Source organism: Ammospiza nelsoni, chromosome 6, assembly GCF_027579445.1.
Source record: "Ammospiza nelsoni isolate bAmmNel1 chromosome 6, bAmmNel1.pri, whole genome shotgun sequence".
Taxonomy (NCBI): domain Eukaryota; kingdom Metazoa; phylum Chordata; class Aves; order Passeriformes; family Passerellidae; genus Ammospiza; species Ammospiza nelsoni.
The window spans coordinates 50,119,178-50,139,488 of NC_080638.1; the positions used below are offsets into that span (position 1 = coordinate 50,119,178).

General features: G+C 41.0%; 1 protein-coding gene across 2 annotated transcripts in view; it reads right to left on the reverse strand.

Annotated features, from left to right (window-relative positions):
• SYNE3 (spectrin repeat containing nuclear envelope family member 3) overlaps positions 1–20,311 on the reverse strand; it is a 65,270-nt gene that overhangs the window by 11,552 nt on the left and 33,407 nt on the right. The window contains exons 8-17 of one of the 2 annotated variants that reach the window (XM_059474981.1): positions 18,531–18,678; positions 17,630–17,812; positions 17,240–17,383; positions 16,163–16,297; positions 15,007–15,168; positions 14,113–14,276; positions 13,097–13,226; positions 12,775–12,930; positions 11,992–12,141; positions 10,762–10,800 (exon numbers count right to left, since the gene is read on the reverse strand). In XM_059474981.1, coding sequence (XP_059330964.1) covers positions 10,762–10,800; positions 11,992–12,141; positions 12,775–12,930; positions 13,097–13,226; positions 14,113–14,276; positions 15,007–15,168; positions 16,163–16,297; positions 17,240–17,383; positions 17,630–17,812; positions 18,531–18,678 — 1,411 coding nt within the window. The remainder of the gene's footprint in view (positions 1–10,761; positions 10,801–11,991; positions 12,142–12,774; positions 12,931–13,096; positions 13,227–14,112; positions 14,277–15,006; positions 15,169–16,162; positions 16,298–17,239; positions 17,384–17,629; positions 17,813–18,530; positions 18,679–20,311) is intronic. The other variant, XM_059474982.1, reaches the window with a different exon arrangement.

Below are 20,311 nucleotides of genomic sequence, written 5' to 3' on the forward strand. Positions count from 1 at the left end.
CAACATTGGTAGTGAAGGAGACATTAAAGCTACATTTATTTCTGTGCAGCCCTGGGGGACACACAAAAGGAGTCCCATTACACCTTGCTCTATAGTGGTGCAAACCTAGAGTAGGTCAGTTAACCTAATAAATTTGATCTGGTTCAGCATGACCAAGACAGAATATATCTATGGCTACAGAATTCAGAAAAGATTAATTAAGAAGGGAGATTTCCACTGGCAAGATTCCTGGGTAACTCCTGCCAATGAGCTGCACTGTGTGAGTTTCAAAAAAAAAAAATCAACTCTCTTGAAAAGAAATCTGATAAAAAGGGCTCAATAACCCACTTATTTTATCAAACTAGGATTTATGCAATGAACATAAATACAGTTCTTAATCAGCTACATTAGGTACCAGCCTACATCATAAATGTCAGCACAGAACATCCACTGGAGTAGGGCCCACACTTTCCACAAAAGAAAATTAATTTATTGTGTTCAAGTCACAGGCAATGTCAGTCCCACAGCAAAATTAGGGCTTCTGCTCACTGTGGGGTGTTTAACAGGCAATGCCTTTGTCGCACTATAGCACCGTTGCCTTTTTCCCAACCTGGAAATGAAATTTGAGATCATTTTGATAAGAAGGTAATATAATGAACATAAACTATCCATGGGAAACATCAGCAAAGAAGATATGGAGGAGATTGATGGTAGAAGAAAGTAATTATGCCTTTCACTTTTTTTAATGATCTCTTCCACTGCTTTCAAAATTACTCAGTCCCTTGTAACTCCATTTAAATGCCTACAGAATTAATTACAAAGGTAAATACACAGCTGCAGTTACACATCATGAGACAGGTGTGCTGCAAAATCCTTCTGTTGTAGTTGGTTTGCTTCCATTATATTGAATGGCTGCTGAGATTTAATTATTGCATCAGGCAGATGTAGAGGCAGCAGAGCAACAGCTGCTTGCTCTGTCATTTCTGGCCCACAGTACCTGGGCTGTAATTTGTTCCCTGAGGCCAAGGAAAACTCAGGTCCCTGGGCACTGGAACTGTCAGTGGATAAAGTCTACATGCCAGGAAGTGAGTGGGACTGACTTTGAGCACCACTGGGCAAGTTCCCTGGGTACAATGATTATTTACCCTTGAAATCAAAGCTTCACCAACCTGGCTGCCTCACAGATATCACCTGCTCCTACTGTGACCTATTCTCAGAGTACAAGGCATAAGTAGCTATACTAATGAGACTTTCCCTTCTCTAGTCCAGACCTGAAATCCCTCTCATCCCCTGGATATCATCTACCTAAGGGCTGAACAAACCCTGGAGGGTCTTCTGTGTTTACACTCAATGCTAAATCTATTGTGCACAAGAGCAGCAGCCCCAACAATTGGCTGGAGCTCTCTGGGCTTGTCTCTGTAATGCCATGGATCAGCCTCTTCTTGGTGTGTTCAGTGTAAATCAGCGCACTGTCATCCACAGTTCTGTCTTCATTGACAAAGATTTCTCATTCTTCATTCTTCATTGCATCCATAATATCCAGCAATATGACAAATACATTTATCAGAGTGCCCCATCTATAAGGAAAAAGACTCTTGCCAGGTTCCAGAATGCATGAACAAGCTTGTTTGTAGATATTAAGAGCTGGAGTTCTGTCAGTGGAAGATGCAATTTGAGTTAATTCTGCTCTGGGACAATTCAAACCATGCTCTTTGTCCTACCACTAAGGCACAGTAAGTCTTAATGCTGATGTTACAGGGAAGGATCCTGAGAGTTCAATAGTTCATTCCAACTGGAATCCTCAAAAATGTTCTCACAAACTCAAACTGGGACTTAGAAATCAATCCACCTCTCACTGACACAGTTGTGAGGACCACCAGTCTTCCTAGCAACACCTAAAACTTCTGTTTTACTGCTGTCAATCCTTCAGAATTTGTTTTGAAAGCTACTTCAATCTGAAACTGTTCTTTCATTGCCAGGCCAGCTGCAACAGCTCTCTTCCCTGTTACATCTTTCTGCCTGTGAACTGGTGGGAAATGTGAGCATTTCCAGTTGTGCCTTGTCTCTGTCCCTGCCACAGCCCAGGCAGCAGAAATCTTATGGTCACTCAGGCCTGTCACTGCTTTCCTGTGATGACCACACTGCCAGTTAGCCACTGTTCTTCCTACCCTGACTCTTCTACCAATCCAGGATTTGACTCTGCCTTGATTTCTACAGCAAAGACTATTAATAACCCAAATAACATTTCAATCTCATAATTTCTCAAAGTGCTCTTAGATAACACTGGAAGAAGCTGTAAAATAGTATTGCTTTTCACAGCTCATCCTCCAGAAAGAATTAATGCAAAATGGATTTATTAACAAGCTCTCATTTGCTCTCCTCTGAGCTTTCTGCAGAGGAGGGTACTCAAGCTAACCACAGCAGCTCCTAGCATTAGAAAAATCAGTGGAGAGAGAGTTATCTTGGGGCAGAACTTCAGAGAAGGGGAAATATTTTGCCCTTGTCTGCTACTTCTCTCCCACCTGCTTGGTGGGTTTATAGGTATTTGTGTTCAATGAACTTTTGTCTTCAATGCCCAGTTTCTCTGTTTTGTTTGATCACACAGCAAGGTCAGAATGTTGTATTTTAGACTCCATTTGTTGTCATGGGAATGACTCAGCTATAGCAAACATAGTATTATGATGCCTCTGCAGGACTGAAAATGAGGCCCACAGGAGCTGTGAGGGTTTGGTGTTTTCAGTAAATTTGCAATGATAAACCCTTAATAAATGAGGGCCTCAACCTGCACACACTGAAATCCACAGGAGATTTATCATTAATTTCAGTGTCTGCAGTGGGATTATGCACAGGAACAACCAAATAAAGTCAGGATCAGGAACTACTTGTCTGTGGAGGTCAGCAGGTATCTTACAAATGTATTCATTAGTTATATGCCCAAGTTGTTGTGACATGAAACCTTCATTAGTTCCATTGCTTTGTGCTTGCTGGAACAATGATTTTTTTTGTGGTTTTTGTGGGGGGTTTTAATGTTTTCTTGTGAAACTATGAGAGGTGTTAAATGATAAAAGAAAATTGAAGGAGACACAGTAAATTTTAATAGAAAAGATGATACCTTTGGAAAAAGCATGGAAAATTTGAGGCACTGACTCCCTTTCAGAGGATGAAAAAAACAGCACTTCAATTTTACTATGTCAAGATATTCTTTGAGATCTGTGATGTGAAAAAGAGATGCTTTCAGGATGTAGTGACCTGAGACCATGGCCCCCACAGGAAATTCAGGAAGCCAAGGTACGAACCTCTGCTCTGCTGGACTCAAAGTGATCAGGGTCCTGGAGTCAGGACACCCTTCCAAGCATTCAGCACATCACTCAGGGTTAGAAAAGGACAGCCTAACACAGTTCTACCTTTGCAAGAGACAGTTTGAATATATCATTTCCATATGAGATGGAAGGTTGATGATGAGAAAGATGAGAAGGTTGGAACCACAGCCCTTGCTACACAGTGGAATTTCACTTTCCCAATCACTCCAGCTACTGGCATCAGTACAGCTGCCACCCAGCACCCACAGTGCCTGCAGTGCATGTGTCAGATATAGACTCCACTAAATATTCTGAAATCAAATCTTCCTCCGAGAAAAACTGGCAAAGCTCCAGTGAAGTCAACAGACTTTTAATTTCTACCATCTTAGAATAACAGTTGGAATACCTGGGTATTGAGCCAAAGTGTCAGAGATATTTCTGAAACACATATGGGGAAGGACTAGGTTGGCATTTAAAAGGAAAATATACTTTTCAAGTTCACCATCAGGAGTAAATGTCCTCCCTCTTCTCCCTCAAAACACCAGGACAAGCAAGGACTGTCAAGGGGTGGACAGCTGTGTTTTGTGTAATGCTAAATGCATGCTTGCTCCAAATGAACTGCACTGGCTGTGAAAATTCACATTTGTACTTGATTCATGTTGGGGCGTTTGAGTGACAAGCATGGGTTTGGATCAGGGAGTGCTCAGCAGCTCAATCTGTTTGCAGTTAATAACTCCCGGCCAAGCGCACCGTGGAAAATCACTTGGATGGGAAACAGCAGAAAAGCACTTTAGAACTTGCTACAGAATATTCTTGTGTAAGTTGCTGAAGTGTTTTACTAAAAATCAGTGTCCCCCTGGTTTGCTATTGACCACATTCCAGGATATAAGAAAACACACAGTTAATCTGTGTGAGAGAGCAGAGCAATATAGCATCTCATACCAGCCTCATTAGCAGAGTTTTGCTGCTGCTTGTATGTCACCAGCGTGCCTGACAAAAATCATACCTGCACCACTGAGTCAGTCATCCAGCAGAGAGAAAATATTTAGTCTGGATTTATTCCTCTTACCTCAGAGTATTTCCTGCTGCCTGAAAACTCCTGCTCTACCTAGGGATAAAGAGACCAGTGCCGTAGTGTCCTACAGGCATGACACACAGACACCAGCAGCCATTCCACTTTGTGCCAGGGCTGTACCCAGCCCAAGTATCCTCTGTTCTACAGCAGCTGGCACAGATGCATGGGTAGTAAGGCAAGCATAAATAATTTCTCCTTAATATTCTCAGCCTCCAGCTACTTTCAATTTAGGCAGTTTCCTGAGCCTGACAGGACTTGCTCATCTGTTTAACATTCAGGGAATCTTTCTTCCAGATACTTGTCCAGTTTCCCCTTAAACCTACACAAACTACACAGAGTCCTCAATGTTCTTTAGCAAGGAGATCCAGCTGGCATGAAGAACAAATAATCTTTGTTAGCTTTGAACCTGGCTCCTGGTTCATTCTACAAGAGATGGAGAGTCAACCATCATCTATGCTCTCAGAATAAATTGTGATGATGTGAAACCCTAAATTAAATGCCTAGGCAGGATGAATCCAGGCCTACCTCCACAGTGGGGAGGTTACAACATATTGGGCTCAAACTACAGCAATAGGGACAGAGGAAGAACTTCCTAACAGGAAGAATAACTAGGCCTTGGAAAGGATCACCTACACAGGTAAGGATTCTACCACTTCATTATTCCTCTGAGAATAACTAGAGCTGCCAGGAAGGCTGAAACAACAGCCTGCCATACTGAAAGGAATCTTGGAGATGAAGTGGAGTGTGCCTGGACAGGAGTGTTAAGCAGCACCACTTGTTTTGGTGAAGCAGCTGCCTTATCAGTGCCATTCTGTCCCAGAGGCCCTGTGCTTCTGCCACTTGAGATCCCACTGGGTACTTCCTCAGCTGTCACTCACAGAGGCAGGTTATTGACAACAAGAGATCAGTTCCAGGGGGATCACAGGCTGCTCTCTCAAACCAAAGGAAATTGGGTTTTTTTACCTGAGTGTGAGATCGCTTGGAGCTGAGCTTCCCATCAGTTCTCAACTCAGAGAATGTCCCTCTCCAAGATAAACAACACATTGCAAATCACAGCTGGCCTTCTCAAGCAGGAAATAATTCAGGGGAGTTGGATACTACTGTCTCCGCAGAATTGAGCATCCAACATGCTCCTGAGCAAGGCACAATCCCATAAACCACATCAGGAACTAAGATCAGCCTCTGTTGATTGGAGGTTATGTGGCCTCTGCAGAAGGACACTGAGACCCTGAGTTCAGAGCTGTATTTTCCTACAAGCAAACACTGCCCAGGGTAGGCAACCAGCAGTGAGGAATAACTCAGGGAGGCTGGGACCCCATTGATCCCTGTGCTTATCATTTTCCTTTGCATAAAGAGCTACCAGAATGAACCAGAATGCTGAAGAGAGGTTAACTGCAGCCACAGGAGCAATTTTAGCTCTGGCATTTTCCATCTTCAGACTGCTTGACTTTGCAACCTTAATGTTCCCTTCAATTCTGAAATGCATAAGCATATGCATGTAAATAGGTAAGCGTACAGGCAAATTAAAGACTGTTTTCTTCCTTAGGGAAGATTCCCCATGGCTGGGGGATAATCTAGAATCTTCCATGGAGGCTTCATTTAAAAGAAGCAGAAAATAAGCCAGCAGTTCGTATCTGAGGTTTCAGCAGCCACATATGGTGGGTATTTCAGAATTTCTGCTGCAAAGTCACTTAGAACCAAGCACTGTGCCATATGTACTGTGACACAAATGGATTTATAAAGGTTAGCTTCTGTGTGCACATACAGCGTGACATGTTTCCAGCATATCACAGGACAAGAGCTACAGACTGATCTGTTAAAGTAGCACTGATTTCTATAATTCTCCAGACCTAAGCAAGCAGAAAAAGACCTTAGTCTTCTATATTCAAGAAGACAGGCAAATAAAACAACTTTTCCCAATTTCCAACTTCCACTCATCCTTGCAAGTTGAAATAAACTAATTAAAATAAGCATAGAAAGAATAAAAACTGAAAGAAAGACAAAATGTTCTGGAACTTGCAGAAGAAATTATTGACATCAAAAAGCTGGTTTATTATGTCAATAATGTATATATCCAGCTGTTTTGCCAGTGACTTCTCTCAAGTGACTTCTCTCAAGTCAAGATCAAACTTTTCTTAAACTTCAGCAGTCACTATACATAATTTAATTATATTTACACTTTGTTTAAATACTTCAAAAATGCGATGGCTTACTTTTAAATAAATAATAGGTATAAAAATTAGAGGTAATGATTAGAAGTGTTTTTCTTACAGTGCCTTTTACAGCTGTGTTAAAAACCTGTTTTTTCGGGTGTATACTGAAAACTGGTTGCATTCTGCTATTGCTCAACAAATCTCTCTCGGTCCTTACCTTTCAGATAGGACATGAAATTATATCTGCTGAGAAAATCATTCTAAGCTATCTCCTTGGTGAAAATCTGCAGCTAAGGACAGATCTCTTCACATAAAGCAGGGAGCACCAACCACCTGCCTAACTAACACCACATGAGCATGAAAGGAAAGAAAGAACCAGGTGTCCTGGGGAGGAGGATGGCACCTCTTGCACCAGCACTGCTGCAGGCAGAGCACTGGCAAGACACAGGTGTGGCAGGACCAGATAAATAACAAAGAGCCCCAGCTATCTAACATTTGGGGACACTGTAATGTAAATTGGAAAATTACATGAAACCTCCAGAAATAAGAGCACACAGGCAGGGAGTCTCCCAGGTGCAGTAATGTGAAGGGAAGCTTGTGAGCCTGCTGGAAAAGGAAGGGGATGCTGCTCCCGGCTCAGCATACCTAACAGTGGGTCTGAGTTAGGAATGGGCAGGTAGGATTTTTCTGGAGGTGTTTTTTTTTTTTTTTTTTTTTTTTTTTTTGACTAAGCTTTCTTTCTGAGCAAATATCACTGAAGGAAGAAAATAAATCTATCTGCTAATTTTTAATGCTAAGGTGCCCTTTGTCCTGTGTTTGGGTCATGGTCTAATTCCCAAAACAGGTAAGCACAGGCTTATAGGCATAATGATGAAAAAAAAATAATGGACAGATATTACAGATATTAGCATTACCTATAAAAGAGGTATTGAAAAGTGAGGAAAAGATACCTTTTAGTAAGTCTTTTTCATTTTACTAAGACTGTAATTGTACCAAATATTTCAAGGGTGCAACACCTAGCAGGACCTGAGAAAAACACTTTCAGTAGAGAGGCACCAGCACCACAGAATGCTGTGCCTTTCTGCCACGAGGAGCTCCCATCATATCTGCACTTGGGCAGAGCAGACCACAGCACTGTTTTCTTCCTGGCAAGCTTTGGCAGCTCTTGCTTTGCAGTTTCCTGAATGACTGCATTAATTTGATTGACTCCAGATCAATGGTGTCTCTAAATAAGATTAAATTACATGTTCCTTCTGCCTGTATGTTACAGGAGATTACTCTTAGCAGAATCTCAAAGGAAGCAATTAGCTGACCACTGATGTAATGAATTCTAATTATTTTGTTTGTACAAACAATAAAGCCAGGTCGTTTGTTTAGCAAGGAAGTAATTACTCTGAGAACTTGAGAAAATAAATCAAACAGTGCTACCTAGACCTGTAAATAATGCACCTTCTACTTCCCATTTATGCTAAGAATGCTCATGGAATATTTTCAGGTAGCTGGGAGCCAACCTTTGAAAGTAACATTTATCACAGTTATTATTGAGCACTTGCTTGATTATGTTCTTGAGTGTGCTAGGTACCCTGCAGAAATGTTCATCTACATTGGCTGTCACTGGCACCTGCTAAAAATTCACTGCAGCCAGTGCAATTTCCTGCAACTGCTTTTTGTTAATCAGCAAGAAGTCACTCACATCACAATCATTAGGCTGTTCTGCTCCTAAGGGCACCAGTGGCAGGGGCATGTCCTCAGCAATGGATGAATGATCAGGAGAAAAAGCACATTACTATACATGGAGCAGGCTCTATTCTGCCCAACATCTGGCCATGTAGGCCAAATCAGAAGGCAGTCAAATGAGAATGGTTCTAGCTGGGTCTTCCCTTCTCCATGTTGATCTCTGCTGCTGCAAAATATTCACAGCTTGAGCAGGAGAGACAATCAGAGTCACTGGGGACCTCGTGCTGCAAAAAGCAGAGAGCACTACAAAAATTCCTCAACTTCTGCCACTTCTGCTGATTTTTTGTGACTCAAGAGCATGAGGGAGCTGACAAATTAGAGATAACCTGAGCCTATTTTATGCAAACTCACTGGTTGTTGCAAGCACAGTGATGCAGCCATCTGCACTTCCTGCAGATACCAGCTCCTGAGATCAGCCATTCCCTTCAAGGCAGTTGGCTTCCTTTACCATAGCATTGAAAAGATATTCATGCATACAAAAATATTTTGCTTAATCTTTTTTTTCGTTTTCAGCCACATTTTAGGTGTTAAATCTGAATTTAAAGTAAACTGCATGGCCTAGAATTCTGCAGTTGGCCTGGTTTTCCTCTTTTCTTAGGCCAAACAGTGATACACCCAAAAGGGATCAGCATTATTTTCTGGCTCTCTTAAGTGGTGCTAAAAATTCTTATGGCAACACTGTCTCACATCCTGATAAAATCTGAATGAAAAAAAAATGACATTACTGCTTCCAGCACTTGGATTCTTGTAGTGTTACTGTTTAAACAGAGAATAAAAGCCCTGAGGTCAGTGAAATCTCACTGAAGTGAGCAGGGTATAAGTTACAGCAACATCTGTACTGGCTGAAGGGAAACTGCAAATCACTTGTTAGTGCAATGGGAGCCATTTCCCTCATGCTTATGAGGTATTTCAGTTCTTCAGTCCTTTCCACCCTGAGCTGTTTCTCTTTGTGTTCAGTAGCTATTAAAAACTCAGAGAATGGGTTTTTTTTTTTCTTGCTGTAGGGCCTAATTGACAAATGTTTGCTGCCTGCCATTATGTTAAGCTAGTATCTCTGTAAATTAACTGAAGACTTTAGTCTAATTTGGTGAATGTAAGGGTGAATAAATACCATGTACCCCAAGGCACATGAGGCAGATAAATTAAAAATGGCATCTAATTGTACTGGAGACATGCTTATGCCTAAAGCTTTTGTTTTGCTTTCCCTACAAACAACTTTACCAATCAAACAACATGAAATCAGAGAATTCCCTGGTCAGTCTTCTGGAATATCCCTGTGAGCCTCTTCTAGGGAAAAGAAGCACTACTAAATGTTTTGGCTGCCTCTACACCAAGTATTAAAATGTCATACTGTTTTTCCAGCCTGAAAAATTCTGGTGACCTTACTGGCTGAAACAATTAATGCTGAGCCAGACAGGCAAGAACAGAAAGTCTTTGGGGGTCTTCAGCAAGGCTGAACTGCAGCCAAAACCATTGAGGAAGGTGTGAGAACTGCCTTAAAACTGGTCAGTACTTTGCTGGGTAAAAATATTGGAGCTGCTACTCCACATTTGAGAATAAGAGGAATATCTGATCAGAATGAGCAAAGTCTTGATTTCTGGCCATGCTTGAAGTGCATTGTACTGCACCCTTTAAATATTGGTCTCTTCTACAGAGGTGTTGCACCAGGAGAAATCAAGGGTTTGATTTACCTTGGAATGACTATGTGATTATGATCCTGCAACACATTACTCATCCAATCTCCTTTGTGTTGGGCAAATGAAGCCTTATTCTATTCCTTCCAAACACAAATGGAAAGTGAGATGACAGTACAAAGCAGAACAGTTTCTATAAACAAAGCAAATTGTGACAGAAAAATTTGCTGACTTTATGAAAATGGGATCAAAAGTACTGCTTGGTTTAATAAGAAACTGGCAGTATTTTGTTTTCTTTTAGCTTCTCCTTATCATCTCCTGTACTGCCTGTTTCTAATGTCATCACTTCAAAAAGAAAATCCATCACAGGAGGAATTCTGCTGCTTAGAATAAGGATTTAGTCTAATAGCATTAGACAAATCTCCTGACTTTCTCTGGCTTTCTGAATTAGAAAGGAGGTGGACTGATTGATCCAAAGCATTTTTTTCAGAATGTCTAAAGAATTAGAAGTCCCATTTTCAAAATTATTTTAGGCACTTAACCATTAAATCCTTTAGATAGATATTTTGGCTCTTCCTTAGTCTCTTTTGAAAAATGAATTAAATTCATATAGCATGCAGATGTATAAAAACTGAGTTTCACTCCTCTCCTAAATATCCTCTCTAAATGGATATTTAGCTTCTAGAGATATAGTAAGCCTACTTCAAGAGTAAAATCTCTGGAATATTTTTCCATTTAAAAATCTGGAGAGAATCAACAAGTTCTTTAAGAGTGGCTCTTAATAAGCTAATTGATTTCAGGAATCTTGAGAAAAGTTTAAAACCATTTTCTGCAAAATGTCTGGTCAAACATTTTTTTAGCTTAATAATAAGAAACTGTCTTGCCTTTCTGAATCTGTCTGTTTCCTCCAAAGATCCAGCACTCTGTTTAAAAGAAAGAAAAAAAAAAGAAAAGAAAAAAAAGAAGCAGGAAGTTAAGATTCCAGAAGAGCCTGTAAATGAGTATTCACCACACAGGAGATGTTTCTTTCATATTCAGGGTCACCTGGACAGAGTGAACCAGCAGGAGATTTTTTTAATGGGCTTTTAACCAACATTAGGCAGAAAGATGACATGTTTTCAGGTTCTTGACTACTTGAATCAGATAAGCAGTTCTCCCAGCAATAGCTTTGACTTTACTGACACCTATTGACTATGTTAATGCTTACAGAAAAGTTTGGTTAACAAATCATGAGTCATTACAATCAATGGCAAACAAAGAAATATGCTCTTTGTTAATAAAAGTCATGCTTACCTTCCATGCATTTTAAAGGATTTATGTTCTAAAAAAGCTCTGGATTTCAAGAAAAGGTTTCTCAAGGCAGAAAATTTTAAAATGCCTCAGATTTTAGGTGTTCAAGTTCAAGCACTCTTATACAGAAAGTACCAAATGCAAACCTGTAAATTCTAATCCTTTGATTATGGTATCTTGAAGCTGCTCAGAGTATTTAAGCTAGAAAAATATTAATTAATAATTATATATATTTATGCTAAGAACATGGGAGTATCTTTAGCTTGCCCTGGAATATCTTATATATAATGATGAATTCTGCCATCCTTAGCGTGTCTTATATATAACAACTAGGTAACTTCTTTAATAATTTGGTTTTTGAATTAAAATTTCTCATCTTTATTTCATTCCAAATCATTAACCTATAAGGACAGTTTTAAAAGGGACTAGGTCCTTCTGTGCAGTTACTCTGAATCAGTTCAGTCAGTGACTATTCTGTCTCACAGCAGGAGACACAAATAATGAACAGTGAATATATTTTTACTGCAGGAACTGTCAAAAAATAACTCTATGAAGAATGGGTGGAGAAAGGACAGAAAATAGAAATCCATGTGCCCAGAACCAGGCACACACCCAAAGTATTTACACACACAACTGCATGCCTCTTTGCCATTTACTATTCTGGTTTGAAACTTCCATCTCAAGAAATATCTTGAGCATTGCGTACAAAGGGGAAAAGCACACAACTCTTAATTAAGCAGACACACATGAATACTGCTGAAGTAAGACTAGCAATGTGAAACAACCTGAGAGAGCAACGGCAGAGCTCAGCAGCTGTCACTTACTGGTGAGCTCAGGGCCTCTCTCAGCTTGGATTTGTAGAGCATCCATCGGTAGCGCAGCTCCTCCAGGTCCTCAGAACTTCCCACCACAGGATGAAGATGAAGGAGGTCCTCAAAGAGTTGCTGACCATGAGGCACACGAGACTGCATCTCCTAAAAGCAAAGACAAGGCTCAGCAACAATTCAGGATTCAGGAAGTCCCCGCTTTTTAAATCAGCATTTGATAAAACAGTGGTTTACACACATGTTTATTTTGGTTGTTGCTTTTTTGGCCTGAAATAATATGAAACTCACCTGCAGGACTCCTCTAGCCTTGGATATTCCCGTGTTTAGTTTCTAACAATCCAAAACATCTAACAAATTGCCATGGCATTTGGCTATACTCCACAGGAAGAGTGAGAACAAATATTGATTTGACACTGATTTTAATCAGCTTCTTTTAATGAACACCTTTGGCATAGCACACTGGAAATGTCCAGCCCAACAGCTAAATGCCAGGTGCTCCTTTCCCTTCTACTCTGGTTCTGCCAGACCTTTCCTAGTAGAAAGGATGAAAATTGTCCTAAATTCATGAGCTTCATCTACTCTAGAGTCTCATACAGCAGAGTATATAGTGTTTGAATTTTTTGTTCTTGAGGATTTTTTGTGTTTTTTTGGGAGGTGGCGGGTTTTTGGTTTGTAGGTGGAGTGGTTCTGGGTTTTGTTGTTGTTGTTTGGATTTTTTAAATTCTGAAAGAATTCACACTTATTGCATTATTTTTCCCCATCCACCCCCTGAAAACTAACCTCAAGTTGGCTCTGGTGTGCCTTAATTTCCTCTGCAGAAGATGGAGTCCCAGCAAGAATTTTGGTCAGTTTGGTGTTTTCTCCTTGGAGCCACTCTTCAAAGTCATGTAGGAGTTTCAAGTGGCTGCTTGCAGTTTGCCCTTCTCCCATCTTCTCCTAGGATACAGAACAACAAAAAAGCCCTCACTGTTATGTCAGACATTTCCTCTGAAGGCCTGACTGAAATCTTAACCTCCAACTTTGTAACCTACATATCAGATGAAGGCAATGAAACTGTTCTTGTGGAGCTGACATGAGAGAAAACACAGAGTCTCCATCTCACCTGCTTATGGTTGGGGTCGACATCAAAAAGGTGGAAAGCAGGTCTAGACATCCATCTGCTGTCCACAAATGCTCTTTTCTTCTTCTTCTTGTCAGCCACTGGTCTACTTAACTGCCACTTTTTGAGGAGGCTTGGAAACACAAAACCAGAGATATCAGTGCAGTGAACATCCACATTCTGACTGAGGCTATGGGAGACAGCTCTGGGGAAACAGCACTGTTGTTGTTATTATTATATCATTATTAATACTAATAACACTATTACTATTGAAGTTATTTCCAACCAGAAAGTCTCACAGCTGCACCAGAACTCTAGTTCTAACATTTCTAAGTGTTTTGTTTTCTTTTATTTAGGGGACTAAAAATAATACTTTGGCAATATGCATTTCTTTCTGGTTACAGGAGGCAGTACAATCAAGCCTTCCTCAATTTTGTAATTTAGTTTTTGTGCCTATTCTGACAGTATGTATGAATACAATCATACATGCAGCACACCATTACATATTAATACAGACTAGCAAATATGAGCAGCATTTCAGCACTACACAGTGGAGGCAAAATAAATTAACTCTTCATTTCCTAGCAAAAGAGAAGATTTTTAGCTTACACTTCTGCAGGTTTACAAAAGGCATAAATCCCATTGCAGATACACCCTCCTTGGAGGCATCTCCAAGGAGAACAGGAAAATGAGACAGAACAGCACAAGTCACCCAGTCTGTGCCAAATTTCCTCTGCCACAGACTGGCAGAACAAGAGTGAGCCAGACCACAAGACACTGCCTACTCCAACACAAGGTAGAGGAAGATTCACAATGTGGTTCACAGAGTCTTAAAATAGTTTTCTTAAAAGTAATGATTTTCAGTTTACAGACAAATAAAATCTCATCTTGCTTCTAGCATGATGGTATGGCTGTTCACTTTCACAGCACAGAGCATAAAGTCTCAAGTGTGTCTGTTCTTACTGCAGTAAAAAGAGGCCTGTGGAAGGGACATAAGGAACACCTACACAAACACTTACTCAGTTGCCATCTCCTTCAGTGATTTCCACGACTCCCTCAGCTGATCCAGCTCTGCCTGGACATGGGCAGTCTCCTCTGGAGAAGAATTCTCCATGACCAGCTGGCCATGAGCTTCTACAAGGTTCAGCTGGATCTCCTTATCTGGAAACTCAGCCAGCAATCTCTGAAATGCAAAGCCCTGAAATTACTCCTAGTTATCCTGGGTAAAGTGGAGCTATGTCAGACTGAAGGCCATGTTCAGTCCAGGACTATGCTGGTTTTGTTGGCACTAGCTAGAACATATCCAGAGGGAAAAAAATATGCTGTGCATGCTTCCAAAGAGCCCCACATAGGTCAAAGGGCTGATGGGAGGACTTTGAGGGTGCAAGATGTCAATGCACCTCCTTCTGTAGCCTTCCCATGAAAGATTTTGGTCTCCCACATGAAGGCAACAGCTGCCAGCTGAAGTATCCTGCTGGAGTGAATTTAACATGCAAAGTACTGCTACACAGGACAAGCTGGCAGCTTCGGAACAGCTCAGTTCAACAAGTAGAAGGCCAGCTAAAATGGCAGGAATGTTCAGTATATTGATGAGTACACACAGGCAAAGGCAGGTATTGTTCAGAGAGATCAGGTGGTCTGTTACCCTGACAGGAACAGACCACCTGTCCTTGGACAATAATTTCTCCATCTCAACACTGCTTACTCATTTTCACTGCTCTTGTCTGTTACATGGCCCCACATCCCACAGCACAGAGCAAAGCAGAGAGGCAACAGCAGCCAACAGTTATTGCAGGAGAAACACACATCAGTACTCTCCTGAACCAGCAAATCCTCACTAGAAACCCCCACTCTTAATGTGTGAATGTTGCAAAGTGAATAATTAACATCTTAAACTAAGATGCTTTTCTCACCTCCAGGTCTTCCAGCCTGCCCTCAGTGTTCTGCTCCCCATCAGCATCCTGGCAGGAGTCAATCCTCTCCCTGGTTACTGAGATCCACTGCTGGAGGTCAGACAGTTTGTCATTATATGCCCAGTGCTTCTGAACATGGTCTTCACTCTGCTGTATCATCATCTACAAATGATAAAAATATGTCAGAACCAAAGACAAAACAAAAGCACTTTCTTTACTGGCTCTAACATTATGATGAGCACAGAACCTCATGGGGAAAAAGGCAAAAAGCAGGTATTAATGAGAGACCAAAAAACCTATCCTTTTAGCATCACTGGTGTGGAAAACACCTCCAAGCTCCTGCAGGCCTGAATTCAACCACACGGGGGGGTATTAAGAACTAGAATAGCTCCCTTCCTTCTTAGCTGAAAGGGAATAGAGACTTTACATGTCTGGGGTTTTTGTACTCCAGGTCAATATCAAATACATCTCACACTCCCTGAATCAGAAATTACTGTACAGACTTGTTTGGCAAAGGTTCAGTTCAGTGATAAATGGGATGATTGCAATTGAAACTAGAATTCCATAGTGCATGTTCAGGTAACACTTTAACACACACAATTTTATAGTGAACTGCATAGCTAAGGTAACTTCATGAGCTCTTATTCTGAGAATCTCCTGAAATTGCTCTGGAGGTCACTTTATAGGTATGTCTGCAAGCTACAAAATGCCTCAGGATAAAGCAAGTATTTATACAATTGCTGCACTTTTCTCTCATTAACTTTTAGATCACAAAGCCGTAAAACCCCCAAACACTTTGGTACAAACCCCCTCTCCTATAATCTGTGAATGACAATGTGCGTTCTTTTGGTCAGGAATCTCAGGGCCACTCTAGAAACAGTTTATACAAACAAAATCCATGTGGATGGTATCCTATCCCCAAGGGAAATCACATTAGAGATAATCAGAGAATCCTGGAAGAGTTATCAAAGTCTTAAGAATTCAGTGCTTTCTTTCCCTGAAATAAAAGTATCTGTCACTTGTTGCAGTGTGATGTATTTAAATCCAGTAGAGTCACTCAAAGCATGCAATGTCATATGCTCAAAGATGTTTTAAAATATTTTTAAATAGAGGCAACTGACAACTCCCCAGGCAACTAAAAACTTCCTTATGTTACCTCCAGTGATCTCTTCAGGGCCTGAGAATCAGATGAGAGTTGGTTCATTTCATGCCTGTGTGTGGTATTTGACTGAACAAGCTTCTCTACCTCCTCCATGTGAATTGCAAGCTCTGCCAAGTCATCTTGGATCATCTGCAAAGGAAAAGACAGATTCCATGTGTGTAGTGTGCTAGGTATGGCATAGACTTTCAAAAACATACACCAAAGGCAGCTTCATTGACAGTGTGAGGAGAAAAAAAACCCAGCAACAACCAGTGTCATTAGAGAAAATGAATGGCTTTGATGCCTAGGAGTAAATGTTTCTGAAAAAAAATAGTTGGATGGCATTTACATGTTACTGGGAGCTAACAAGGAAGATAAGTTGCTGAGAAGTGCCAAAGGAGCCACAGTATAACCAACAAAGAACTGTGGTGATAACACCCTGTGGTCACCAAGGATGAAGTGCCACAGTACAGGTGAGCTGTCACAGGTCACCATGGCAGGCACATCACCTCTCCTCCTGCTCCTCTCTCCCCTCTCCCAGATATGTAATCTCACTGAACAGGCTCTACTGCATGTTGGACCCTTTGCTGAATCACTTCAAAACACTAACCAAAACATTATCATCTTTTCCCATTAATTTTGTTTTTCTTATCTTGGACGGCTGAATCAGCTGTGGAGTAAATCCAGCATGGGTCACAGCTAAGTGACAAGGTAAATAGCAGAAAGAGGAGGAAGCAGAAGGAAAAGGAACAGTGGAAACTCTTTCGGGGAAGTTAACCTGAACCAAACTATCTTGTGTATTTTCACTGCTAGTGGGAAGTGTCAGGATACACTTTCTTTAGCAATTAAACTAGCACAAGAAGGTGTACCACCAACAGCTCCAGCTGCTTCTTCCTTTCCTCAAGCTCAGTTTGCCAGTGCTTCATCTGCAATGCTTTAATTTCATTCACTCATGCTATAAACTGGACCAAATGAAATTATCTAACACACAATCAAGGGGAAAGGTACTGAATTCTCAATGCAAGGAAAATATGAACAAATAGGAACCACAGTTAGCTGAGGATAACATGGCCAAGCAATACTGTAATTTACCTGGAGTCTCTGGAGTTGTGTCTTTTTCCCCAAGAGGTCAGGCTGTGGTTCCTTCTCCAGATCTAATTTGGCTTTGATGGCAGATAATTTCTTCTGCAATGGTGCAAAACCAGCATCAAAGTTCTTATGTTGCAATATCAAATTCTAGATGGAGAAATAAGAAAACAGGATTTAACATATATACCTTGGCATTGTGTTTTGTCAATATCTGGTTCACATTCAGGACAAACACTGAGCTATACCATGCAACGGATCACAAATTTATTTGAATATTTGATCAACCCAGGAAAAGGGATTAGTACTAAATTTAAATTTATAAAACTGGCATAGTCAACACTTCATCTTTGTCTTTATCACAGGCAAAGACAATATATGGGTTTTGTAGTTCACCTGGAGTTTGCTCTTGCTTTGCAGCAGACTTTTGTGTAGAATTTCTCTCTCCTTTGAAGCTTCAGCTACTTCTTGAAGCAAAGACTCTGCTTTTTCCTCACCAAGGACATTGTTTAGCAGATCTTTCTTTAGCTGTAATATCATCAACTTTTCTTTGAGCTGTGAGCTTTCAGCTAGAGCAGCCTGAAGGAGAAAAGTTCTTCCAGTGAGATCATACCAAAAAAAAAATCATATAACCATATTATTCTCACACAAGTCACACAACCAAAGCAGTACAACAAAGTCAGGTAAAAACAGCATGCTGGGCCAGCAAGGGGTAACAGAAGGTACCTGGACAGTGCCCAGTTAAAGCAAAAATCTTCCTGATAATGTTAGAAGCACCAGGGCTGCATCCATTTTGTGAACAGAAAGAGAGGTAAGCTGTACTATGGAAAGAGTTGTCTGTGCAGAGGAGAGGCCTAAACAACCAACAGAAAGGACAGCCTGAATGCTCATCCTGAGGATAAATTCCATCCCTGTTCACAGACACATTTATTCTGGAGATCACAGGGATGACAAAGTAACAAACACACCTTGCTGGGAACATACACTAGTAGTGCATTTTAATCCCACATCTATATCATCACATAATGCTTTAACAGAGTCCACAAATTTCCCATCCAGGGAGATCTGGGCTAATGCTAAACAATATTATCATCATTGTTAAAGACATCTAGCACTTTCTGCAGCCTACTCAGCTGACACTCCAGTCAACCAAATGGAAGGCAGAAAATAAGGCAATGTGCTACAGCTGGAGCCAAGTAAAGAGCTCCATCCCTCCTGGGGGGTTTCCTGCCACACTGGCAGCACCTTCCAGGCTTGGTCAAACCCACATTTCTGAACTTAGCAACAGCTTTGCTACCTCGATGTGAGCCAGCTCTGGCTCTGGAGTCTCCAGGAGCATCTGGACCGATGGCTTCCACTGCTCAAAACTTTGCAGGGGATTTTGGATGAGTCTCCACAGCTGGGCTTCTGTGTCAGTGCTCATTTTAGAAGTCTTGCTTCTAACACTGTAGGGATAAAGTGACAACCAAGAGAAGGATTATGAAGAAATCCAAACCCAAACATTCTATTCTTCAAGGCATGAATTAAAACAATACTGGGGTGTAAACCATACACAACACAAAAGCCTCAGTCCATTTTACTGCCTGAGCCTGCTGTGGCATACCAACAGCTGCTCTGTCAGTCAGAGACATCTGACAAAACTTTATTTAGATGTCTCAGACCACATTTGTCTTCTGTGCAACTGTGTATCAGGAGCTACTTTGCGTTTCTAGTAGCCAGCAGTCTTCCCTTGTATGTGAACTTTCTTAGCTGCTGTCACCAGTGTGACTATAACAAATCATACTATCCAAGCAGTCTCACTGACTCATGGGAGGAACAAGTCAAGAGTGTCTAGAATGTAACTGCAGTTGCCTGGAAAAAACAAGGTTTTTTTTCTTAAAAAATTACATTAAAAAGTCTTTGATAACCTTATGTTAACACAAAAAGTGAAAAATACATTTGTATGTATTTATGTATTCAGATAGAATTATTTTAAATTACTTGCATTTATGTTACTACATAGAGGTGATTCTGATAAAAAAGTATTTGTATTTATGTACATGTATCCACATACATACACAGCTCTATTATTGGGGAAAAAAATTAAATCAGCAAACCTTCAATGAATATCCAGGCTTCTCTTAAAAAGAGCACAGCCCAAACACAGCCAAGTGACAAGGCCCAGCAGTGACACACCCCATACAGCTGCCTCCTGCTTTTCTCAGCCTGCCTGATATGGGAAAATGCAGCCCAAACTTTATGTTCACAGGGGAACAGTATCTTGCAAACTCACAAGAGAAGCAGGTGAGAGCAATGCCAAGCAGGATCAATACTGCCTTTCCACAAACACAGAAATCTTACCTGTGTCACTGGGCCGTGATGGGGCTGAACCAAGGCAAGTTTGCAGAGGCCAAAAGCTCCGCAAATAGAAAGTTCTGACTTTACATGTCCTCTGCCATTTGCTCTGCTGCCCCTGCCAGGCTCAGTGAGAAGCTGCCAGACTTCCCAAAGAAGCCTTGGAGAGAAGCTGGCAAAGAAGCAGCTGCCATTTTCTACTCAGAGTAGTCCCTGCCTCCTTTGCTTCTCTTTCAGCTTTGTTTACTTGCCAGTTTTTAAACTGCAATCCTTTCCCACAATGACCTATAACCCTTCCAGCAGGACAGCATACTGTGAACAGAGGGAAATAAGCTGGGATACAGGAAGAGAACTGACCTTCTTTTTTCCCTTAAAAAAATGATCCTTTCTTCTAGTTTGCAAAATTTGCTGCAGCTTCTTTACTTCCTGATTCCAGGCAGCCTGGAAACGGAAACACTGAAGTCTGGGAGAGGCTAAACTTTCAGAGTTTCCAACCCAAGGCAAGTTGAAAACAGGAACATGCATATGAGCTGCCAGGAGAAGGGGAATAAGCTCTGCCAAATAATTGCTAAGGCTGGTGAGTCACTGCAACAAACTCAACAAGGGAGGGCCATAATTCTTCTGAACCGTTTACTACCACAGCTCCTGTCCTGATTTTCTAGTTGCTGGCATAAAAGGCAAGCAAAATACATAAATTATTATTATAAAATGCTAATTAGATCAAATTAGCTGCCAGCAATCTAA